Consider the following 22,906-nt stretch of genomic DNA (forward strand, 5'->3'; position numbering starts at 1 on the left):
GTTAGAGTAAAGCTGAACTGTTCCATGGTTCCAATGGAAGAATCAATAAATGCATAACATGATCATGTATGAGTATCGGAAGGAAACATATTCTGGGTTGACTATGATAGTTCGGTAGTCAAAGAGCGTGATAACACTCTTTGAATGGTCTCACTGTAATAAATAATATTATAACCATTTAATTGAGACATTCAATTACAATGGATATAAAAGTAGCTTTTACTTCTAATTATTTAACCTTATTTATCATAATCATCCTTTTTTCATTTTTTTTATAATACAGAGGCACACCATAGAACACTTCTTAAATCTAAGCTAACTTATCAGTGTTGATATTGCAGTTAAATCCAAAGCTCAGAAATTATTGATGACAGATAAGTATCTCAAGAAGCACTGGATATCATCTGGGATCCAATATGAATAACCATCCATTCAAGATGGATTGGCTGGACTCAAGCCTGCAGGAGACATTATTCCCTGGCAAACCGTGGCACAAGGTCAGGATGTGACTGGATTGTCTTTTTTTTTAATTGTATTCACCGATATAAATACCATCACTTGAAAAATATTTATTTAATTTCAAAATGTACTTTATCATGAAAATTGGAAATGTAATATATAACATTCAATTCCATATTTTCATAACAGGTTGTTATGTCCATTGCTTAAAATGAGCACATCATTAGTTATTGTTTTTTTTCAACCTTAAAGCAAATAGTTCACAGGATTTTAACACAGACTCAGCCAATTAATGTGCAATGAACTGTGGTTCTTTCCCAGAGAGCCAATGCACTGGCTACATTGAGCCTCAGCATGTCACTGAGCACTCAGTTGTGGATATTTGAATGTGTCTATTTATAGCATTCATCTGTGGATAATACCTTTGCATCAGTGAATTTCAGGCAGGACAGAAGACACATTGCACTGGTTTTCCAGCAACAGTTGATATTGTGCAATCCCTGGGAACAGCCCAGTGTCCCATTTTGTCCAGCTGTCCAGGACAAGCCTCAATAAAACCCTCTGCATCACTTCCCAGGCATGTTGTCATAGGAGTTGGGCAACACTTTAATTTCCACTGTAACTCTTGAAAGAAGCACGCAGTCTGGCCAATATGCCCATTGTTCATGGGAGATCTTATAAACATATGTAATAACTCAGGATCTGTACTTAAGTTGTTTATTATAGTAACACACACACAGCTCTAATACATAGGTGTTGTAAACTCAAGCTCAGCAACAAATCCAACTAGAGGCTAGACTAACAGACGAGATAATATGAGACATTCAACCAGATGACTGTTTGAGTACACAGCACTGTACAGCAAAACATGACATGGATCAGGTCAACTAATATTGACTGATCTACATCCTCCTTCTTAAGTATAATAAATCATGCAACTAATGCAGGGGCGGGGAACCTTTTCATGATGGAATGCCGCATTAAGTTAGCTGTAATCTAATAAGGCCGCATCCAAGAAACTTCAATTAGATAAACTTCAAAATGTACATTATTTTGTAAAAATCGAACTACTATGTACTAACTTCAAGAAAATGAAAACAATGTTGTTAATTCTAAAATTAACTAACCGTTTTATGACTTTGTTGTGACTGCTTTTTGTGGGAAAGCTTTTGAATATTTGGTTGCAACATGGAGGTACGCAGGTATCCGTCATTTGTGACCTTAAGGGCTTCTTGATTTGGGTTAGGTAGGAGAATGTAGATTCGCAGAATAAGTGGTTGAAAAGCAAGAAAGCATTTTTCGTGCATGTTGCCAAAGATGTGGGTATTCTATTGCATTTTTCCATATTTCAATCGGATCTTTCCTAGCGTCAAATAAGGATTTTAAAATATCATCTTCTGAGAGCTCAATCTATTCCATCTGTAGTTCTTTAGGAGCCTTGGAGACATCAACTAGGTGAGGTTGAAATGCTAATTTGAGTGTGATGTCATGATTCTCAAAGTCAGTAAACCTTTCATTGTATTATTTAATTAATAAGTCTATAACAGCTGCGTATTCTTCAAATGATTCATATGAATCCTCCTGCTCATCAATGACCTTCGCTAACTGGGGAAAATGTTCATCTGTAATTTCATTTCTAAGAAGAGTTTTGAAAAAAGAAAGCTTTTTTCAAAATGCTTGGATTTTTTGCCACATATCATATATAGACTTAGTTTTACCTTGCAAAGAAACATTCAAGTCATTTTGCTTTGACATGATATCACATAGAAATGCAGTATTTCTATAGAAATCTTCTTTCAATAATTCACATTGCTGATTCTGTTCTTCATGAAATGTAACTATCTGTTCTCGCAAAGATAAAAATGTTGCTATAACCTGTCCCTGCGATAGCCAACACACTTTACAATGTTATGGCAAATCCACACTGAATGCCTCATTGTCCAACTTTAGCATATTACGAAACTGACAATGCCGTGTTGCATTTGCACGAATATAGTCAACAATGCTTATAACTTGGTGCAAAGTGTCACTTAAAATAGTAGGTTTAGCACAGAGATTTTGCTGGTGTAAGATACGATGAAAAGAAATGAGAGCATCTGGATCTGATAATACCTTTTTTATCTGTGCAATAACCCCCTCATGTTTTCCTGTCATGGAAGGTCCACCGTCTGTACATACACTCACTAAATTAGTGAGTCTAAATTAGTCCACCTTCACGACATTTATCTTGAAAGTTGTTGAAGAAATCTATTCCTCGTAGTCTACCCATAAGAGTGCCCAAAGCGAGTAATCCTTCGTAGCAAAGAAAATCTTCTGTTATGGCCCGAATGAAGTATAAAACCTGCGCCGAGTCAGTAGTATCAGTTGATTCATCCAAAGCGATTGAAGAATATATATTTTCCTTTTGGAGTATTGCGTGAAGTTGTTCTGTTACGTTGAGGGCTAATTCACCCTAATCATGCATTTGCAAACCTGCTCAGCTCTTCTGCAAAACCGTCATACATATTAACAAAAGGAAGGACATCTGGACCTCACCTTATCCTCAACTTCCATCCAGTTGGAAGACAGTTAACCAAAGTAAAGAAACATTTTCCCAGGTAGTATAAACAATTTGAACAAGGCTTCACACTTTAACCAATCACAAGATAACAGTACAAACACTCTGCAACATAATTAACAATCCTCAACACTCCATCCTATGACCAATCCTAATCATGCATTTGCAAATCTGCTCAGCTCTTCTGCAAAACCCTCATACATATTAACAAAAGGAAGGACATCTGGACCTCACTTTAAACTCAACTTCCATCTGGGGTTCAGACACCTTGGAACTGTGACTCACAGCTTGCAACTTTCACAGAACGAGCCCAGGCAGGCTTTGCAAATACAGCGATTCTCCATTTTGTGGCATATTTTATTTGGCCAATTACAAAATTTGGATTCATTCAAAAGGCCGCACTTAATGGCCTAGAAGGCCGCAGGTTCCCCACCCCTGAACTAATGTATAGTAGGAAGACGCCATGCTTTATAAATCGCAACTAAGCCGTGAATAATATGAATAAGGAGGAGTACAATGTGGTCTAAGTAATGCACCCCGATGCATCCGAGCCCCAGGTTGCTGTAGGGCCTCCATTGGCCCTCTCCACCATTGAGGTGCACTGGACTGCCGCCTGCACGCTTGGCTTCGTGGAGTGGCTCCCCGATCCAGCAACATCCTAGGCTGCTGCAGGGCCACCAGCTCCCTATTCCATTGTCGAGGTGTACTAGACTGCCTCCCGCAGCCGGACTACTTTCTAGCCCTTTGTTCCTTGCATCCATCGGTGCCATCTTAACTCTCTTCACCTCCTCTCTGGCCTTCAGGAACAAGCAGGGCAGGGATTGGAGGCTTCTTGTTGGGGTCGGCTTTCCCGGCTCCGTGGCGGGCGAGCCAGGCCTGCTGCCGGAGGATAGATGTGGCATCACAGTCTGGCGTGCAGCACCACGGATGTTGCTCCAGCACTTTGAGTTACTCCAGCACTTTGTCAATCATTGTGTTGTTGGTGTGGGTTCACACATAAGCAATGCCCCCAAAAACATTAATGAGCGAGAGAGGGGCAACAATTTGGTTTTTTTATTCTCACTATTACTTATGCCAGCATTTTATTCAGATCTAACTAAATACTTAAATTTAAATTCCAAAATGTCATGATGGGATTGGAACTCATAACAAGGGATTAAAAGTTCAGGTCTCTTGATAGCAGTCTTAGAATTTAAACACAATTCCACTACTCCCTTACTATTTCGGAAAGTTGTAAAGTATGAAATGAACACTCCAGAAAGAATATTGTTATTTATGTAAAGCTTTTCAAATGCAAGATTGTAATCAGTAATTTGAAGTGTTTTTTCCATATTACATTGAGAGATTAGATGGTGTCTTTGGGTTTAATAGAAGTATTAATAATTTTAATTTTAATAAGAAGCTGTTGTAAACTAACAAACAGAGATTTAAGATAATTAGCAAAAGAATAAATGTGGAGATGTGAAAATATTTTTTTAGAAAATGTATTTTCTGAAGTGCAGTCTGAAAGGGTAAAAATGTAAGAGGATTTAGAGATAACTTTCCAATGATATGGAGAATATGCATGATTTTTAATTTGTCAGCTTTGGGCATGAGTCTGTGACCTGAATGCTGTGGGGCAAATGTGTGAGTTTGGATTCATAATCTCAAATATTTGTTTTGATGATGATTGAGAGGTCATCCCCCTATTAACCCCTAGCTCTTGCACAAGGCCTTGTAAAATGGAATTAAACATTCTTGAAAAGCAAGAATTTGTAGGACTCCAGGGATTAGTAAGGGAGAGAAACTTATTGAACAGATCACACAATCAGAGGGAATGTGTAAAATCTACATTATATTTGGGTGATGCAGAAAGATTTACAAAGAACAAGCACTGACTTGTGCCTTTGCTCCTCTAATTTCAGTATTATACCTTGGCAGAATTGAATAGTTTGATTGGGGAATTGTAGAGATTGGAAGAAAAGCAAACGCATTTCAGGCTTTAGGTCAACCACATTAAATTTCTGGCTTTATTTCCTTTATTAAAGGTTCTTTTGCATCTTTAACAGCATTTTATTTCTGGTCCCAGATTTCTTGTTACTGTATAATACACTAAATTTAAATATAATGATATAAATTATTTGCTCTCAACAAACAACTAGATTTCTATGTACAGGTACATTGAAAATTCAGCTTCTTCTCACTGCAAGCACAATTGTTTCTACATATTCATGGTTAGAAAAATTGTAAAACATCAGAACAACTGGAAGAGGACCATTTTAGAGCATAGTGGCTCAGATATCAAAGCTGTGCCTCACATCTCCAGCAACCAGGATAGAATCCTTGCCTCTATTGCTGTCTGTGTGCAGTTTATATGAATGAATGAATGAATAAGTTTATTGGCCAAGTGTTCACATACAAGGAATTTGCCTTGGTGTTCCGCCCACAAGTGACAACATGACATACAGTGACACATAAAACATTAAACATTAATAATAAAACATTATCAATTAAACACGTGAATTAAATAGAATACCGGAGCAAAAGGAGGCTACAGATTTTTGGCTATTGAGTAGAGCTACATCTTGTGGTAAAAAGCTGTTTTTATGTCTGGCTGTGACAGTCCGGAGTCACCTTCCAGAGGAAAGTGATTCAAAGAGTTTGTGGCCAGGATGAGAGGGGTCAGAGAGGATCTTACCCGCTCGCTTCCTGGCCCTTGCAGTATACAGTTCGTCAATGCAGGGAAGGTTGCAGCCAATAACCTTCTCAGCTGATTAGAAGATTTTCTGCAGCCTCCGGATGTCGTGCTTGGTGGCTGAGCCAAACCAGACCATGATGGAGAAGGTGAGGACAGTATAGGATTGGGCCATTATTGCCTGTGGCAGATTGTGCTTCCTCAGCTGCCGCAGGAAGTACATCCTCTGTTGTGCCTTTTTGACTCTGGAGTTGATGGTGGCCCCCAATTTAAGATCCTTGGAGACGATGGTTCCCTGGAACTTAAAAGACTCCACAGATGTGACTGTGGTGTTTTTGATGGTGAGTAGGGTGAGTGGAGGGGGAGCTCTCCTAAAGTCTACAATCAATGTCACTGTCTTAAGAGCATTGAGCTCCAGGTTGTTGGGATGGCACCAGGATGCCAGCTGTGTCACTATTTTCCTACTGAAACCATGTGCTTCCCTGAGTTCTCTAATTTGTTCCCACATCCCAAGGATGTGTGTGTTGCTAATTGAATTAACCACTGTAAATTACTCTAAAATGGAGGTGAGTGTTATAATTTGGAGTGATTGATGAGATTCTGTAGCGAGTTGATTACAGGGAAAAAATAACAGGGGAATGAGATTACTTTGTGAGGTGGCATTGACCTTCTATTTTGTAGGAAAATATGAAATGAATTGTAAAACAATAGTTCCTTTGTAAAGAGTGTGTCATAACTCATGTGCTTGCCTATATTTTAAACTCAGGTTTATGAAAAATTAGAATCTGCTCTTGTTTGTGAAATTGAGGATCAATTGAAGAATTCTGAACGAAGACAGATAATTCTACAGCTTTTGGGACGTCCTTTTGTACAAAAGAACATCAGCCAACTGGAGCAGCCTGGTATGCAGGTGAGCTCTGGATAGTTTCCACGTGTGCACAGATGAAGCCTAGCTTTATTTCAACAAGAACCTTCCACTGTCTAAATTGTCAGATAATTTGATTCATATCTACTACTGAGTGAATGTAAAACTCTTCCAAGGAAACCTAAAGCTATGGACATTATTCCTGAAGAAAAGTTTTGTCTCTGGTCATCAACTCTGTCCCTCACTGTAGCAGACCTTGTATGACTTTGATGTTATCTTTGACCCACAGTTGAGCTTTGAATCTCATCTCTGTCTTCACCAAGAACAGCTAAAATAGCCTTCATACTGTGTCATGATTTCAAAACTGTTGAAACCCTTATCTTGCCAGTTATATATAATTATTCCAATACATACCTGGCCATTATCCTTTGTTTTAATTTCCATGATCTAGAGATCACTCACATCTTCATTGCCAGTGTCCCACTAAATAGTACACGTCATCATCCATCCCCTTGTGCTTGCCTTCTGGTTATACAATTCCTTAATTAAACATTCTTGTCCTCTTCTCGGATTCCTCCATAATTTCAAAATTCTATCTGTGTAATCTCCTCCAGTAGTATATAATTCTCAAATGAGGCTTCTTGCACATAATAGATTAGATTAGATTATTGTCATATATACAGGGGTGTAATGAAATTACTTGTTCACATGAAGTTCACAGAGTAAACTGTACACATAGTCATGGTAAATATAATAAATACAATCTGTGCAAAACAACAGAATGGTGCAGGATTGTAGTGCAAAATCCGATCAGTGCAAACAAATTTGAAAGTACAATAATGGAAATAAGAGTAGCACCTCCAGAAAGTGTGTATAAAAGAGATGATTAGTTAGGGAGACAAAAAACAGTGAGGAAGAAGCTGTTATTAAGTCTGGAGTTCCTCTCTCTTCTCCCAAAAGAGACTTCCCTCTAGCATTCTGAAAATGGACGGAGTGGAAGGAAGTGAAGAGCCTGTGATGGACTGGGCTGTGTTCACCACTCTTTGAAGGTTCATTCAGTCAACAGTTGAGAGGTTGAGATGTATCCAATCAGAATACTTTCTGAAGCACATCTATAGAAATTTGAGAGAATTCTCAGGGACATGCTGAATCTTCTCAGGTGCCTAAGAAAATAAATACGTTAAAATGCTTTCTAGATCACCACATCAGCATGAGGGGACTTGGGTTGTTGCTGATATTGGATGCTAAGGAACCTGGAGCTATGGTTGATGAGCTCATCAGCTGTTCCATTGCTGAGGACAGGTTTGAGTTCACCCCCACGCTTCCTTTGGTCAACAATCAACTCTTTTGCCTTGCTGATGTTAAGGGCTAGGTGATTGTCCTGACACCATGACATTAGGTTCTCAATCTTTTTCTTGTGCTTCATTTCATCATTGTTGTAGATCTGGCCAACAACAATGATATAATTGGCAAACTTAAAAGAGTGAGGTGGAATTGTTCTTGGCCACACAATCATAGACATACAGAAAGTAGAGCAAGGGACTGAGCTCACAACCTAGTGTTGAGGCCCAGGGTGGAGTTAATGTTGTAACCAATTCTAACTGTCTGAGGTCTGTTGATCAAGAAGTCGAGAAGACAGTTGCCTATGGAGACTCAAGGCCGAGGACAAGACGTTTAGAGATGATCTTATTTGGAATTTAGGTGGTGAAGGCTGAACTATAGTCAAGAAAAGTATCATGACATAGGTGTTCTGATCATCGAAACCATCCACGGCTGAATGTAATGCAAGAGAGATGGCGTCCTCCTTAGACTTATTTTTCCTGTAGAGATCTATATTGTCTGGATGACTGGCACAATAAGGGCCACTACCAATTTTTCCAAACATTCATTATGGTTGACAATAGAGCAATTAGATGGTAATTATTGAGGCAGGTTGCTTTATTTTTCTTGGGACTGGAATGATGGAGGTTTCTCCGAAGTAAACAAGGAGTTGATGTAGCCAGTTGACTGCAGCATGCTTTCAGAACATATCTTGGGTCTCCGTCTAGGCCGCTTTCTGAAACTTTACAGTTGTGAAAGTAGTTCTGACTTCTGCCACTGAGATAGACAATGGATGCGGGAGAAGGCCATTCGGCCCTTCGAGCCAACACCGCCATTCAATGTGATCATGGCTGATCATCCCCAATCAATACCCCGTTCCTGCCTTCTCCCCAGATCCCTTGACTCCGCTATCTTTAAGAGCCCTATCTAGCTCTCTCTTGAAAGTATCCAGAGAACCGGCCTCCACCGCCCACAGAGAATTCCATAGACTCACAACTCTCTGTGTGAAAAAGTGTTTCCTCATCTCCGTTCTAAATGGCTTACCCCTTATTCTTAAACTGTGGCCCCTGGTTCAGGACTCCCCCAACATCGGGAACATGTTTCCTGCCTCTAGCATGTCCAAACCCTTAATAATCTTATATGTTTCAATAAGATCCCCTCTCATTCTAAACTCCAGAGTATACAAGCCCAGCCACTGCATTCTCTCAGCATATGACAGTCCAGCCATCCCGGGAATTAACCTTGTAAACCTACGCTGCGCTCCCTCAATAGCAATAATGCCCTTTCTCAAATTAGGGGACCAAAACTGCACACAATACTCCAGGTGTGGTCTCACTAGGGCCCCGTATAACTGCAGAAGGACCTCTTTGCTCCTATACTTAACTCCTCTTGTTATGAAGGCCATTCGCTTTCTTCACTGCCTGCATGCTTACTTTAATTGACTGATGAAAAAGGACCCCAGATCCAGTTGTACTTCCCCTTTTCCCAACTTGACACCATTTCGATAATAATCTGCCTTCCTGTTTTTGCTACCAAAGTGGATAACCTCATGTTTATCTACATTAAACTGCATCTGTCCACTCTCCCAACCTGTCCAAGTCACCCTGCATTCTCATAGCATCCTCCTAACAGTTCACACGGTCACCCAGATGTATCGGACAGAACCATTGGGCGATCGGGGGATGTACTTAGGGATGTACTTTGTTTGCCTATTCAAAACGGGTGTAAAAGGCATTCAGATCAACTGATAAAGATGTGTCACTATGCCCTGGACTTCGGCTTCTGGCCCATGACAGTAATTGACAATTTTAATGACCCTACCACTCCCCTGGCTGAAAACAAGTTGAAATAATTTATTTTGTGTGTAACGCAAATGGGAAATACTGGAAATAGTGAATCAAACATTTCTTATGTAAGATAGATTGATAAATTGATTGATGGATGGATTGTGTTTGTGGGTATTAATATTTCAGTAACCTTGTCTGCTGAGAGGACACTTAAACATTAACGCTGTTTTTCTTTCCACAAAATGGTACCTAACCTACTGAATATATCCACTATTTTCTCTTTATATTTCAGATTTCTAGCATCTGCAATTTTTTTTTGCTTTTTCATTATTTGTGTTTTTCTTTACCAATTGAGATTGACCTGGTTTGACAACTATGTTGTTTAGGATTTGGCCAGCATGGCAAGAATTCAAGGTTGCAGACTCTATTTCTAATCTCTCTGAATTAGCTGACAGTGGTTTGGAAGCCCTGATTGGATTTGGCATCTGTCAACACAAGGAAGAATATCAGCCAGGCTTTCTTCTTTATCCTGTGACTCCTGCTGGAAAACAGATGCCTCCAGACATTCAGTAGGACAGGACCGGGCTTAGCTGTTAGGTGCTCATGGTACAATACTCACAAATTAAATTTAGATTTGAATTAATCGCTGTGCCAAGATCAATGATACTATACTATAGCAGATTTACTGCCTTAAAGAGACCTTCATTCCTGGTAAAATGCCATGCCATGATGGGTTTGTTATTTACACAGTGCTGGGTAGCAGTAAAACTGTAACTGTTTATGGTTTTGTCAATTTCAGTTAAGTACTTAATAAAATAGCATGGATTAACTTGTTGGGTGATAAGTTCATAACTTCTAGAAGCAGAATTCGGCCATTGGTCCAACAAGTCTATTACGCCATTCCATCATGGCTGATCTATCTTTCCTCTCAACCCAATTCTCTTGCTTTCACCCCATAACCCCCGACATCCTTTCTAATCAAGAAACCTTACTAATCAGGGTGATGTTCTGTAGTGTCTTGAAATTGGCAAAAAATATAATGGTATGGTATTACTGTCTTTAAAAATAATGAAAACCTATGAAGAGCCATTAAATTTTTAAAGGGTTGGGGGGCAATCAAGTGAAAGGTTTGGTAGCTGAATATCCATGCTTCGCACTAATAGATTGCTATATTATGAGCAGTTAACAAAAACAAAAATTCAGATATCACCAGATCTTATCTATATATAAAACACTTTCCCTCAAAATAATGTTTTGGAATATAATGCACTGAAGTTTTTTTATTTAATTTGAGTGTTAATACATGTGGCTAAGTGACATAGCAGTAACAACTCCGTTTTCATTATAGCTCAAAATGAAACATAAGTCTTTAAGATTGTTAAAGTTATTCAGGAAACTTTGGAATTTCTGCTTTTCCATTGTTCTGTACCACAAACAAGTAATTTTTGTACTCTTTATCCTTCCCTGGAATAGCAATCACCCAATATGGACACTGATCACCATGAGGGCTTAGTTCGGGATACAAGAGTGTGGTTACATGAAATTATGCTGAAGACAGCTGAAAAGTGTGGCTGCCAAAGGAGGCTAGGTAAGATTTTGGCATCCTACAATATACATAAGTATTCTACAATAGTATTTTAGTCATTATTGGAGTTGATTCTGTTAATATATTATAGAACATAGAACAGCCCCTTAGTCCTACAATGTAATGCCGAACATGATGCCAAGTTAAAACAATCTCATCCGCTTGCACATTATCCATATCCTACATTCCCTGCATATCCATATGAAATAGGATATTCAGACTATCAACCTCGTACCCATGGCATGTGTGAACAGGAAGGTGTGTTTCATCCTTAGAAGGGAGATTAATTTTTAGATGTAATGTATTTGTTAATGAATGAGAGGGGAAATTAGGGGATTTTTAAAAACAGAATAGGGATTTGAATCATAATATGTAGCCTGTCGATCACACAGGCCAGATTCTCCACTATTGACTCCAACTACACTTAATGCTCATCATCAAGGACCCACACCACCCTGGCCACAATTTCATTTCACTCCAACCATCGCGAAGAAGGTATAGGAGTCTGAAAAATGTGACGTCTACGTTCAGGAACAGCTTCTTCCCAACAACTGCCAGGCTATTGAACACTACGAACTACGAACCGTATTGGTTGCATGAGGGACCCTTCGAGCTTTGTTCGTTTTGCACTTTATTTTTTTTATTTATCTAATGTTTTTGTTTGTTTATTATGTTATCTATTGAGTCCTGTGTGTACAAACCTGCTGCAAATGATGGGCCTGTCCCACTTAGACAATTTTTCAGCGGACTACCGGCGACTGTCAAGTTGCCGGCAGTCGCCTGAAAAACCGGCAACTGGAACTGCGACTGTCAGAGTGGAACACACACACATACAAATGCATCACTTCCTTCACCATCCCATTATGCAGGCGAGGGACAGAGCAAGCGGGGGGAGCGCTGTCTAAAAAATTCACATGGTGCAAAGCCAAGGTGAAACAGACACAGGGAGGTTGGCGCTGTAAAAAGACGGCTAAAGCACAGTGTACGGTAAGCCCTTTAAAAGAGGGGAAGTGAGGGGGGGTGAAGGGGGGGGGGAGAATGAGTGGAGCCAACTTTTAAGAAGCCAGAGATACACGGCTGTGAAGCTCAGCAGACATTTAACATTTAATTACCGGTCAGTTATCTTTGGTTCTGAAAACTACTGCTTACCTTTTTTTTCCCAATGAGCCAATGTAATTCACCAGTTAGCACTGCCTACAACCAACGAGAACCTCCGAGGACCTTCGACCTCCTGGCAACCCGTTAGGACCTTCTGGCGACCCACCTAGGGCTCGAGAATTCTCGCCACTCTCCATGGCGGCTTCATTCTAGTCGCCGCTAATTTTTCAACATGTGTTGACAGGTTGAAAAATTCACGGTGACCATAATGAGGCCGCGACTAGCTCCCAGAATACGGGAACTCCTCACGACCATGAAGGCGACTCCCCGGCAAACACCCGCGAACATGTGGCGACTGCATAGTCTCCTGCAGTCACCTAAAAAGTTGCCTAAGTGGGACAGGCCCATAAGAATTTCATTATTCAGTTTTGCTACTTGTGACAATTAAACCCTCTTGACTCTCTTAATACTGCTTCATAAAACCAGCCAACATAATCAAAGATTCGATCCATGCCAATCATTCCTTCTTATCTCAGTTTCTGTCGGGCAGAAGTTACCGAAGCTTGAAAACGAGCACCACCAGAGGCAGGAGCAGCTTCTTCCCATAGTTATCAGGCTTCTGAACAGTCCTTCCATAAGCTGGGTATTGTCCGATTCACCTTAACCTCATTGCGGACATTGGACTTTGTCTCTGGAACTGGTGTGCTGAATGTTGAGAACTATATTCTGCACTCTGTATCTTTCCCTTTGCTCTAACTGTCCGACTTAAGTTTGGCTTGTTGCATTTATGTATAGTATTACCTGACTTGATTGTATAGCATGCAAAACAAAGCTTTTCACTGTACCTCGTTACAGGTGACAATAATAAACCTAAACCATAATCTAGATGCCTGAAACTGTGATTGGGGGCACCCATTATGGGATAGATTTTGATAATTCTGCAATTCATTGTGCTGAGTGAGCTAGTTCCATTGGGAATGGTTGGTTAGCTGCAGTGTATGCATCAGTACATTCTGGACGTGTGCCTGGACATTGCAGAATAAATGTCCGAAATATGTTGGAGGTGAGATGCCTCCATCTCTAGACTCCCCATTAAGTCTGGAGCACTTTGCTGCTGAGCCGAGTGGCCAAATACAAAGTGTCCAGGTCCATTCATTTGAATGTGGTTAGCAACCTTCATTTAACAAGCTTAAGTACATTTACGGGTTATTTTTCATGTACTTCAGTGTATATTTATAATTAATTAACAACAATTTAATGTTTTAGATACATTTGCTATTTTATTAATTTTTAATTTTTTTAATAGTTTTTAATTTATTAATTATTTTTCAGCTGCTTTAAAAAGTATCTGATAGTAAACATGCTGGTGTAGCCAACCGGAAGGCAAATTATATGTTGGATAGTGCAAGAGGCTTTGAATACAGGCACAAACAAGGATGTTTTAGTACAATTGTTCAGAGTTTTGGTGACACCAGACCTGGAAAATTGTGTGCAACTTTGGCTCCTTTACTAAGAAAATATACTTGACAATAATTCTTGAGATTGCAGGTTACAGGAGAGATTTGATGAATCAGGCTTATATTCAGCAGAGTTTGGAAGAATGAGAGAAGATAGCATGGAAATGTACGCATTTCTGACAGGATTCAGCAGCCTGAATGCAAGAAGGATGATTCCTCCAACAGTGAAGGTCTTATATGAAAGACCGCAGTCTCAGGATTGGGACTGTAATGAGGAAAAAATATTTACTGGGAGAATGAAGACATCAGGAATTGAGGTTGTGAATTTGTGATTGAAGTTTCCCTCAACAGAATTTTGAAACTTCAGCAGTGATGTAGTCTGTTTCACAGGCCTTGTTTTTGTTTGGCATATGGCCGTTTATTTTCTTATCTGGGCAACAGTGAGGCAGACAAGTTATGTAGGAAGGAACTGCAGATGCTGGTTTATAGGAAGGAACATTTTCCTTGAACTTGATTCCCTTTGTCCTGCTTTCACACTTCCTTAAGTATGTATCTCCCTCTCCCCTGACATCAGTCTGAATAAGGATCTCGACCCGAAACGTCATTCATTCCTTCTCTCCAGAGATGTTGCCTGACCCGCTGAGTTGCTCCAGCATTTTGTGTCTATCTTAGGCAGACAAGTTGGTTTGCCATGGTGCAGGGTCAAGTGCACTTGTGTCAAGGAGAAAATCATAGTTGAGAATAGTTGGCTCATTGTGTTTGGGCTGGAGATGTCCTTGGCAGTGTTGAGCAATTTGCACATCTTAGTCCTTGCTGTTCCTCCCCTTCCTCAGGGCCCTGCTGTCTCCTCCCAGCCTTCTGGCTACTCCTCCTTTTCCCTTGGCCCCAGTGTCTGAAGAAGGGTTTCAAAACGTTGCCTATTTCCTTAGTCCATAGATGCTGCACACCCGCTGATTTCTTTTTCTGTGCCTTTTTGTCCATCCACGACCTGTTCTTTAGATCTCAAGTTTTCTGTTGAAGTGCAGCGTTCTGGTGCCAGTAGAATTTTTTTTTTTTTACCTTCTTTGTGTTCTGGTGCAGTTTCCGATCGAAGACTGTTTGTGGTTTATTAGCTCCTGGATCTCCTGGTTATTCTTATCAAACCAATTCTGGCCGTGAAAACTAATTTTCCCACGTAAATGACAATATAACTATCGGAAGTATGGTGAAACTAATTATAAATGGGGACACATTGAGGACACCAGTGAAAATGTGTTCAGGAGCATTTGGATGCACATTTCAGAAACATGGACATCTAGGTTTAGATCAAGATAAATGGCTTTGTTTGATTCGATAGTTTGTTGTTGCTCCTAAAATGTCCTCAGAATTGTTGCACTGCTTATAATTTTCAGTATGATAATTAGCAAAGTATGTGTAGACTTGTTAAACTAACAATGACTTTCCATATACTGTATATACCACTACCTTTGACGTTTTGCAGCAGTAACAGGAATTTGTTCTCCATTTTTGATTTTGTGCGTTCCTCTTCACCATTCACTCACTCTTCCAATTATATGTCAGCTTTCCAGAATGAGAGAGAGAGATTTGAAATCTGATCACTTCATTATTTTGTTTGTAACCACAGCTGGTGATTATTCTGACCTGTCATCTGAGATGATCAACTTCATTGATGACACCTACAAACTGGTTTTCATGGAGATGGAACAGCTACTGGCAAGACACGAGGCAAAACAAAATGTAATATGAACTTCTTTCAATAATTTAAGTTTAGTTATTATTTAAAGTGTGAATCACTTCCTTCACTGGTGCATTAGTATATTATGATTTTTGAACACAGGTGCAGAATTGTTCAAGCATGCAGAGGCAGCGGAATTTATAAAATATTTAGTTTTCATTGTGTTCAAAGTAGTTCTTTCCCTGATACCTTATACCTTTGGAAGTTTGATTTTTACATTATGCAGTATGCCTGAGAGTCAGTTCTCAAGAGTTTGCCAGCGAGGTGGGTGGGGGCGCGGCGAGCCAGCTGCCCTGCAAACAGCGTGTTAGTTAGTTCTACTTTTGTTGTTTTTTTAGTGTGTCTCAATGTGTGTTTTTAATGTTTCTCTGTGTGTCTTGTGTTGGGGGTGGTGTGGGGGGGTAAGGGGGAAACCGCTTTGGTCGCCTCCTCCACGGAGAGGCGACTTTTTCCATGTCACCTCCCTCGTGGCCTAACATAGAGAATCAGTGCGGCCTTTCCCGGAGACGTCGCGGAGTGGGCGAGCCCTCGCCAGGGGTTGCCGGAGGGGAGCGCTCCGTTCGCTGGCCCGCGGCAGCCTGAAGCCGCGCTCTGCAGAGCTCCAGCTGGCGTGGCGTCCGGAGCCTGGGATTCCTCGTTGGGGACCCCGGAGGAGAAGAGCTCAAACCTCTGGCCTGCGGCCTACTTCTAACCACGGGTGCAGCGGGGACTTACCATCCGGAGCGGGATCCCTCGCCGGGGATCCCTGGAGAGGAGCTCCGACCACCGGCTCTGCGGTCTGCGGTGCTTCTGGCTGCGGCACAGCGGGGACTTTAGATCTTCGACCGCCGTCCTGCGGCCTACACCGTCTTGTAGCCGCGGTCTCCGGTGGGGAGGCACCGATTCAGGACTTGCCTGGACTTACTTTGTCTGCACATCTGGACGCCCGCAGCGGTGACTGCGGAGGGTTGTGGTCCCGACCACGAGGGAAAATGGAGGAGGACTGACCAAATTTTGTGCCTTCCACCACAGTGATGAATGCTGTGGTGGACGTTTGTGTTAAAAAAAATTATTGTGTATTGTGTGTTCTTTTTTAATTTGTACCGCTGCTGGCAAATTCATTTCACTGCACTTTATGTGCACGTGACGAATAAAACTTGACTTGACTTGACTTGACTTGACTTGGATGGGATTGTTTTACGATTCCCAATTTGCAAGGTAAGATAAGTTGACCCTGACAGTGTATTCCCCCGGTGGGAATGAGCAAGAACCTTGACATTACTTTATCCCCATTGCATTAAGCAGCGGTTCCCAATTATGCATTTGTTTTGCAGAAGTGGGCAGTGGCTCTAATTATATGATAGCCATGTGATGGTGGCCAACAGTGTGACGACCTTGTGAGGGAGAGGTGGAGCAGTATTTCAACAACATACTGGCTCAATTAAGGGTCTCAACCCGAAATGTCACCTATTCCTTTCCTCCAGAAATGCTGTCTGACTCGCTGAGCTACTCCAGCGTTTTGTGTCTATCTTTGGTTTAAACCAGCATCTGTAGTTCCTTTCTACACACACTAGCTCAATTAGTTGGGACTGGGAAAGGTTACTCAGTGGTTAGTGGTTATTTTGTTTCTTCTTCAGTTATCCTAAACAGATAATTTAGAAATACAATTCAATAAATCATTCAATATACAGTAATTAGTAATAAAATGATTTAACAAGATTTTAGATGTTTGTATTTGTTGGTTGTTGTTACTATTAATATTCTTAATTGGCTTACTTTTTCCTATAAGGTTCACACTGGCTTTGAGATTCAGTTTAAACCTAATCTATTTACATGTCGTACACCTTTTTATTTTATTTTCTAAAGTCATAGATTGGGAAAAATTTAAGTGGGAGAGAGGGATTATTGGAAAAAAAAAGCAAGTAATTATATCTGGTTGAATGTACAGTGCAGTTTACCTATCTCCCTTCAGTTTTCAGTACATGCTTAAACTGCCACTCCCTGAAGAAGCTGGAATAGTATTTACAGATGGTTAATGGAATACAATTTATTTTTCATCTTCATTCATACCCAGTGTTATCCCTACTCTATGCCTGTATTGTGATGAAAATTAAGTGATCATGGATCTTTTTGAGATTTACTAACTGGTGATTGAATTACCCATTGCCTCTTTCTTCCAAAATCACCACCGATAGTCATTGTACCAAGTCACAAAATTACTTCTAACAAAATAACAGAAAGCGGTGTAATATTACAGCCTCAATATATGGCCACAAAGTACATTTGCGCATTCCATTGATGTATGAGATATACAAATGTTTCATTTCTGGAGAATGAACCCATTCTTTCCTGAATTCAGCTGTTAAGCAATTAGTTTCAGCAGCATCAATTTTGAATAAAAAAGGTAATAATAATGACTTGGGTTGAAGCTCCCTCCTCATTAACTTGTTAATGTGTATAAACATTCAAGTAGTACATACGGAATTTATTGTAACATGGAAAGGTGCTGAAAGTCATTCAAACAAGTCTAATTTACAGTTGGTTTAAAAATGAACCCTATTAAACTCACGTCAATCAGAAACATGCCTAATTACTTATATTAACTGGGAGTGGTGATGTTTGCCATAAATCTCAATCTAATCTTTCTCAGAGTTTGACAGTTTTGGTTGACCATTTAATTTGCAGTAAAATTTACGATGTATTGGGTGATATTTCTAACTTCCCAGTCCAAAGTAAGTAATGTGTTTGCTTGAAGAACATTTGTTGTATATTTATAAAGAGATTTAATCTGAAGGAATGGACAAAAATTGAAGTTACGCTCTGCTTTGGTTTCAATCAGCATGAAAATTGGAAGATGAGAGAAAGAAATACATTTACGTAAAAACGCTGAGCAATAGCGCTATGATCTTTTGCCACCTTACTTACCGTTTTCCTGTGCTGCAAATGCACCAAGTTTTGTTCCAATCGGTGGTATATTTTAAAAGTTATTAAGGTTTAAAAACCTCTGCTGTCAGTCACCGGCCATGGCCCGCTTCCCTGCCGGTGTCCACCTTCCTGCTGGCGCGGCGTTCCTGCTGGGGATCCCGAGGCCTGAGCCTAGCTCTGAGGGCGCCGACAGCTGATGCTCCTCCGGGGCACGCAAGAAGATAGGGGAGCGGCAACCTTGAAATCCTGGGGAGGTGAGGATGGAGAGTGGGGGAGGAGGGGGGATAGAGGGAGAGGAGGGAGGTAGGGAGGGAAGAGGAGTTATGGAGGGAGGGATGGATGGAGGGACTGAGGGTAGGGGAAAGGAGAGGTGCGGGAGGGATTGGGGAGGGTAGGAGGAGAGGGGAAAGAAGAGGGAGGAGCTGAGAAGGGAGAGTGGGGGAGGAGAGCGAATAGAGGGAGAGGAGGGCAGTGGGGGAGGTGAGGAGGGATAGTGGGGGGGGATAGGGTGAGGTGAGTGGGGAGATGGGGATAGAGGGATAGGAGGGGGGTAAGTAGGGGAGAGGTGTTATGGAGAGAGGGAGTGAGTGACTGAGGGTAGGGGAAAGGAGAGGGAGGGAGAGGTGAGGGAGGGATTGGGGGAGGAGAGGAGAAAGAAGAGGGTGGGTGAAGAGGAAGGGGAGAGAGTGCTGGGGATGAGGGGAAATGAGCCGTGACTGCGCAGTTAGGGGGTATGGGTGAGTGGTGGAATAATATGTTGGGGGAACAGGTTGCGATGGCGGACCAGGCCTCCCGTGTGAAAGGACCCAACGGGACCCACTTAGTCTAGTTTTAAATTAAAAAACAAAGTCAATTCTAAAAACACATGGAAATCATTAAAGGTATTATTAAAGATAATGGTAATATTAGTACTTATATCTTGTGGCAGGATCCAAAACCATATTGATTTTAATGAGTTTTCCAGATTCGGAAGCAGAGAGGAGCATTTATTTTAATGATTACACTTTCTTTTAAAGTATTTAAGATTTTCTGTGTTTTTTAATTAACTTTATATTTTATTTTAAATGTTTTCTTTTAACTATTTATCTCAATATGTTATGTGTGTCCAAATATCAGACATCTAAACACTGTAAATATCAATGACAACTTTGAGGAAAGGTTAATCTTTGGCTCCGGCTTTGCTTTGTCAGAGGGAATGAGGGACATTATAGGGTCAGTACCTCTACTCTTTGCAGCCATTGCTTTGACCTAGGTGCTTGAATCAAGATAGCCAGCGAGGAGGCCCCATCACATCAGACTCGGGTAAATGTGATGTGTAGGGCCCATGAATGGCGATAAGGTAAGAACCCCACCGTGCAGCATTTGGACTACTCTGATGGATAAACATTCCCAGATCATTAAATGGGATGGGTTCTTTTGCATATTGCAAAGAGCAGAAACCTAAGATATTTTGATGGGCAATTTCTTTCAGTCGTACTGCACTCTTGTATTATTTCACTGGTCCAACAACAAAGGAAGAGTAAACACGTTGGGGGAGAAAATCACATTGGCAGCAATGAATGTTCCATGCGTCCAGGCATATAGGCATGGGCATTAGCAGCAATCAGAGATGCCAGGCCAGAATGATAGGTGAAGCCAAAGACACAATAATGAATATTACAAAAAAAACACTTCCACCAATAAAAGGGCTAAATTACCAATTGATATGGAATATTTACTAAAATATTTTTAAAGGGAATAAATTGCATATTGCACTTCCTAGAATTATGAAACAAAGAAATAAACTTTGTTGGAAACACTCAGCATAAAAAAACCCATCAGCTTCAATGGTAAAGAACTGTAGCCCACTTGAAAATTCTGCATGGGAAGAGAATGCATTACATAGAAAACATAGAAAACATAGAAAATAGGTGCAGGAGTAGGCCATTCGGCCCTTCGAGCCTGCACCGTCATTCAATATGATCGTGGCTGATCATCCAACTCAGTATCCTGTACCTGCCTTCTCTCCATACCCCCTGATCCCTTTAACCACAAGGGCCACATTTAACTCCCTCTTAAATATAGCCAATGAACTGGCCTCAACTACCTTCTCCGGGAGAGAATTCCAGAGATTCACCACTCTGTGTGAAAAAAGTTTTCCTCATCTCGGTCCTAAAAGATTTCCCCCTTATCCTTAAACTGGTACATCTTATTATTGCCATCAGGTAGGTGGTGCACTGCCTTACTTTTTTCATTGCTCCTATGTATTTATTCCCACAGGATTATGACTCTGATTTGGCACACAACTCAGCAACACGACAGTTTTCATGGGCAGAATTGGCTGGAAGACGCCCAAAATCAGTGGAGAGTAAAGATTTGCACCTGACAATGCGGAGACGATCTGAATTTCGGTTAAAATCGAATGGTAATATGCAAACAGTAGCAGTAGTCCTTAACGATAACTCTTGGTTAACCATAAACTATAGGTGCTTGGAAATGCTATTCCACTAACTTTAATTAAGAGCAAGTCATTTTCTCTCTGGACTTCTTTGGAAGTCCCATGAGATTGGATTTACAGAGTTCAGTAGGGTGGAACAGATTAAAAATCTCCGTTGTTTGTGTTTGTCTCGTTCACATGAGTGGTTCAGTTGTTCATAATTTGATGAACCTAGGGCACAAGTTCACATCACAGTGTATTAGTAATTCAGCAGTTCCTATTCTCGGATCTATTCTCAAAGGGCATTGCAACCAATTAGCATTGGTTGTGTTCTGGTAAACCAAAATTAGTGAGTTCAACTCCACCCTGGCATGAGTTAAGATATTAGCTCATGTTTGAGCAAATACCAGGAAGTATATCTGAAATTGAGACAAATGGAACTGCAAATGCTGGAATCTTGAGCAAAACACAAAGTGCTGGAGGAACTCAGCTGGTTAGGCAGCATCTGTGGAGAGAATGGACAGGCTACATTTTGGGTTGGGATTGTTCTTCAGGCTGATTGTAGTAGAGTGGAGAAAGCTGGAAAAGAGAGGTTGGGCTGGGATAAAGCCTAGCAAGTAATAGGTGGAAACAGGTGAAGTGAGTTTGATTGGCAAAGGGGTGGAGTAATTATGAAATGATCAGATTATATTAAACATCCATCTGGTTTACCAATATCTTATTTACTGCATGCTGACAATCATTAGATAGAATCCTGCCATGCCTTGTATATTAGTGCTTAAAACCAATGTAGCCAAGAGAATATTTCCATAGAGTTCACATGCACTTTATAGTTTGCTAGTTTGAATATCACTATGAAGACCAAATATTCTTAAGCCTATCTTGTAAATTATGTATTTGAGTAAAAGTATATAAAGAACAGAAGTCAAATTTAGAATTGCCTACAGATTGATACACATAATTCAAATGATTAACTATACAAAAATCTTCCATATCAGAAAAAATAGTTTTAGGGACAGTAAAAGATGATAGGTCCCTTTACAAATAATCTCAATCTTACATACCAGTTATCTGAATATACCATGTAAACTATTCCATCTGCACCAGTGGGTTGTTTCACAGGTGGAATTCTCTTCTGAATTCTATGGAATTCTGTGCCACAGAAGGCAGTGGAGGCCAATTCACCAGATGTATTCAAGAGAGAGTTAGATATAGCTCTTAGGGTGAACAGAATCAAGGAATATGGGGAGAAAGCAGGAACAGGGTACTGATTCTGGATGATCAGCTATGATCTTATTGAATGGCAGTGCTGGCTCAAAGGGCCAAATGGCCTATTCCTGCACCTATTTTCTATGTTTCTAGGTGCACAATCATTTATATTTAATCCACAGCATATTTTCTGAACAGAATTTGCTTCTCACTTGATTAAATATATTTTAGTCACAATTTTGCATTGCATTAATATACCCTGTGAAATATCTTCTTGGATGTAATGACTTAAGTGTTTTGCAGATGGCAACAACCTGAGTCCCAAGTTGAACCCTCCAGCGCTGAGCTGTGTGCAGAGTGAGGTACTTGGAACCTCTGTCTGTGCTGTCCTCAGGTCAGATCGTGAACAGATGCTTGCTGTTAGTGAACAGCTGAAAGGAAAGTTGCTTCCATCGACACTGAGAAGCTTCATTTGGCTGGATAAGCTGCTGAAAATGAATGAAAAGTACCAGACCAGAGCTTCAGTAGAGTAAGAAGAATGTGTTTGTCATATCATTTCAATATTTTAAATAGATGATGTAATAGAACATACAACAGCACATCACAGGAACAGACCCTTTGGCCCAGAATGTCTGTGCTGAACACAACGCCAAAATTAACAAATCATCTGCCTGCACTTGATCCATGCCCCTCCATTGCCTGCATATCTATGTGCCTATCTGAAAGCCTCTTAAATGCCACTATTATATTACCTCCACCAACAACCCTGGCGGCCATTCCAGACACCCAAAAAATGTGTAAAAAAGAAGTGCCCTCACATCTCCTTAAAGCTATGCCCTC

The 22,906-nt window shown here is 40.6% G+C and overlaps 1 protein-coding gene across 1 annotated transcript in view; it reads left to right on the forward strand.

Annotated features, from left to right (window-relative positions):
- Positions 1 to 286: 286 nt before the first annotated feature.
- LOC129710582 (uncharacterized) overlaps positions 287 to 22,906 on the forward strand; it is a 90,438-nt gene continuing 67,818 nt past the window's right edge. Inside the window, exons 1-6 of the mRNA XM_055657697.1 lie at positions 287 to 497; positions 6,457 to 6,600; positions 11,136 to 11,250; positions 15,427 to 15,539; positions 20,701 to 20,845; positions 22,370 to 22,595. Of these exons, the coding sequence (XP_055513672.1) occupies positions 417 to 497; positions 6,457 to 6,600; positions 11,136 to 11,250; positions 15,427 to 15,539; positions 20,701 to 20,845; positions 22,370 to 22,595 (824 nt within the window). The 5' untranslated portion in view covers positions 287 to 416. The remainder of the gene's footprint in view (positions 498 to 6,456; positions 6,601 to 11,135; positions 11,251 to 15,426; positions 15,540 to 20,700; positions 20,846 to 22,369; positions 22,596 to 22,906) is intronic.

The sequence above is a fragment of the Leucoraja erinacea genome, chromosome 28, assembly GCF_028641065.1.
Source record: "Leucoraja erinacea ecotype New England chromosome 28, Leri_hhj_1, whole genome shotgun sequence".
Lineage (NCBI taxonomy): Eukaryota > Metazoa > Chordata > Chondrichthyes > Rajiformes > Rajidae > Leucoraja > Leucoraja erinaceus.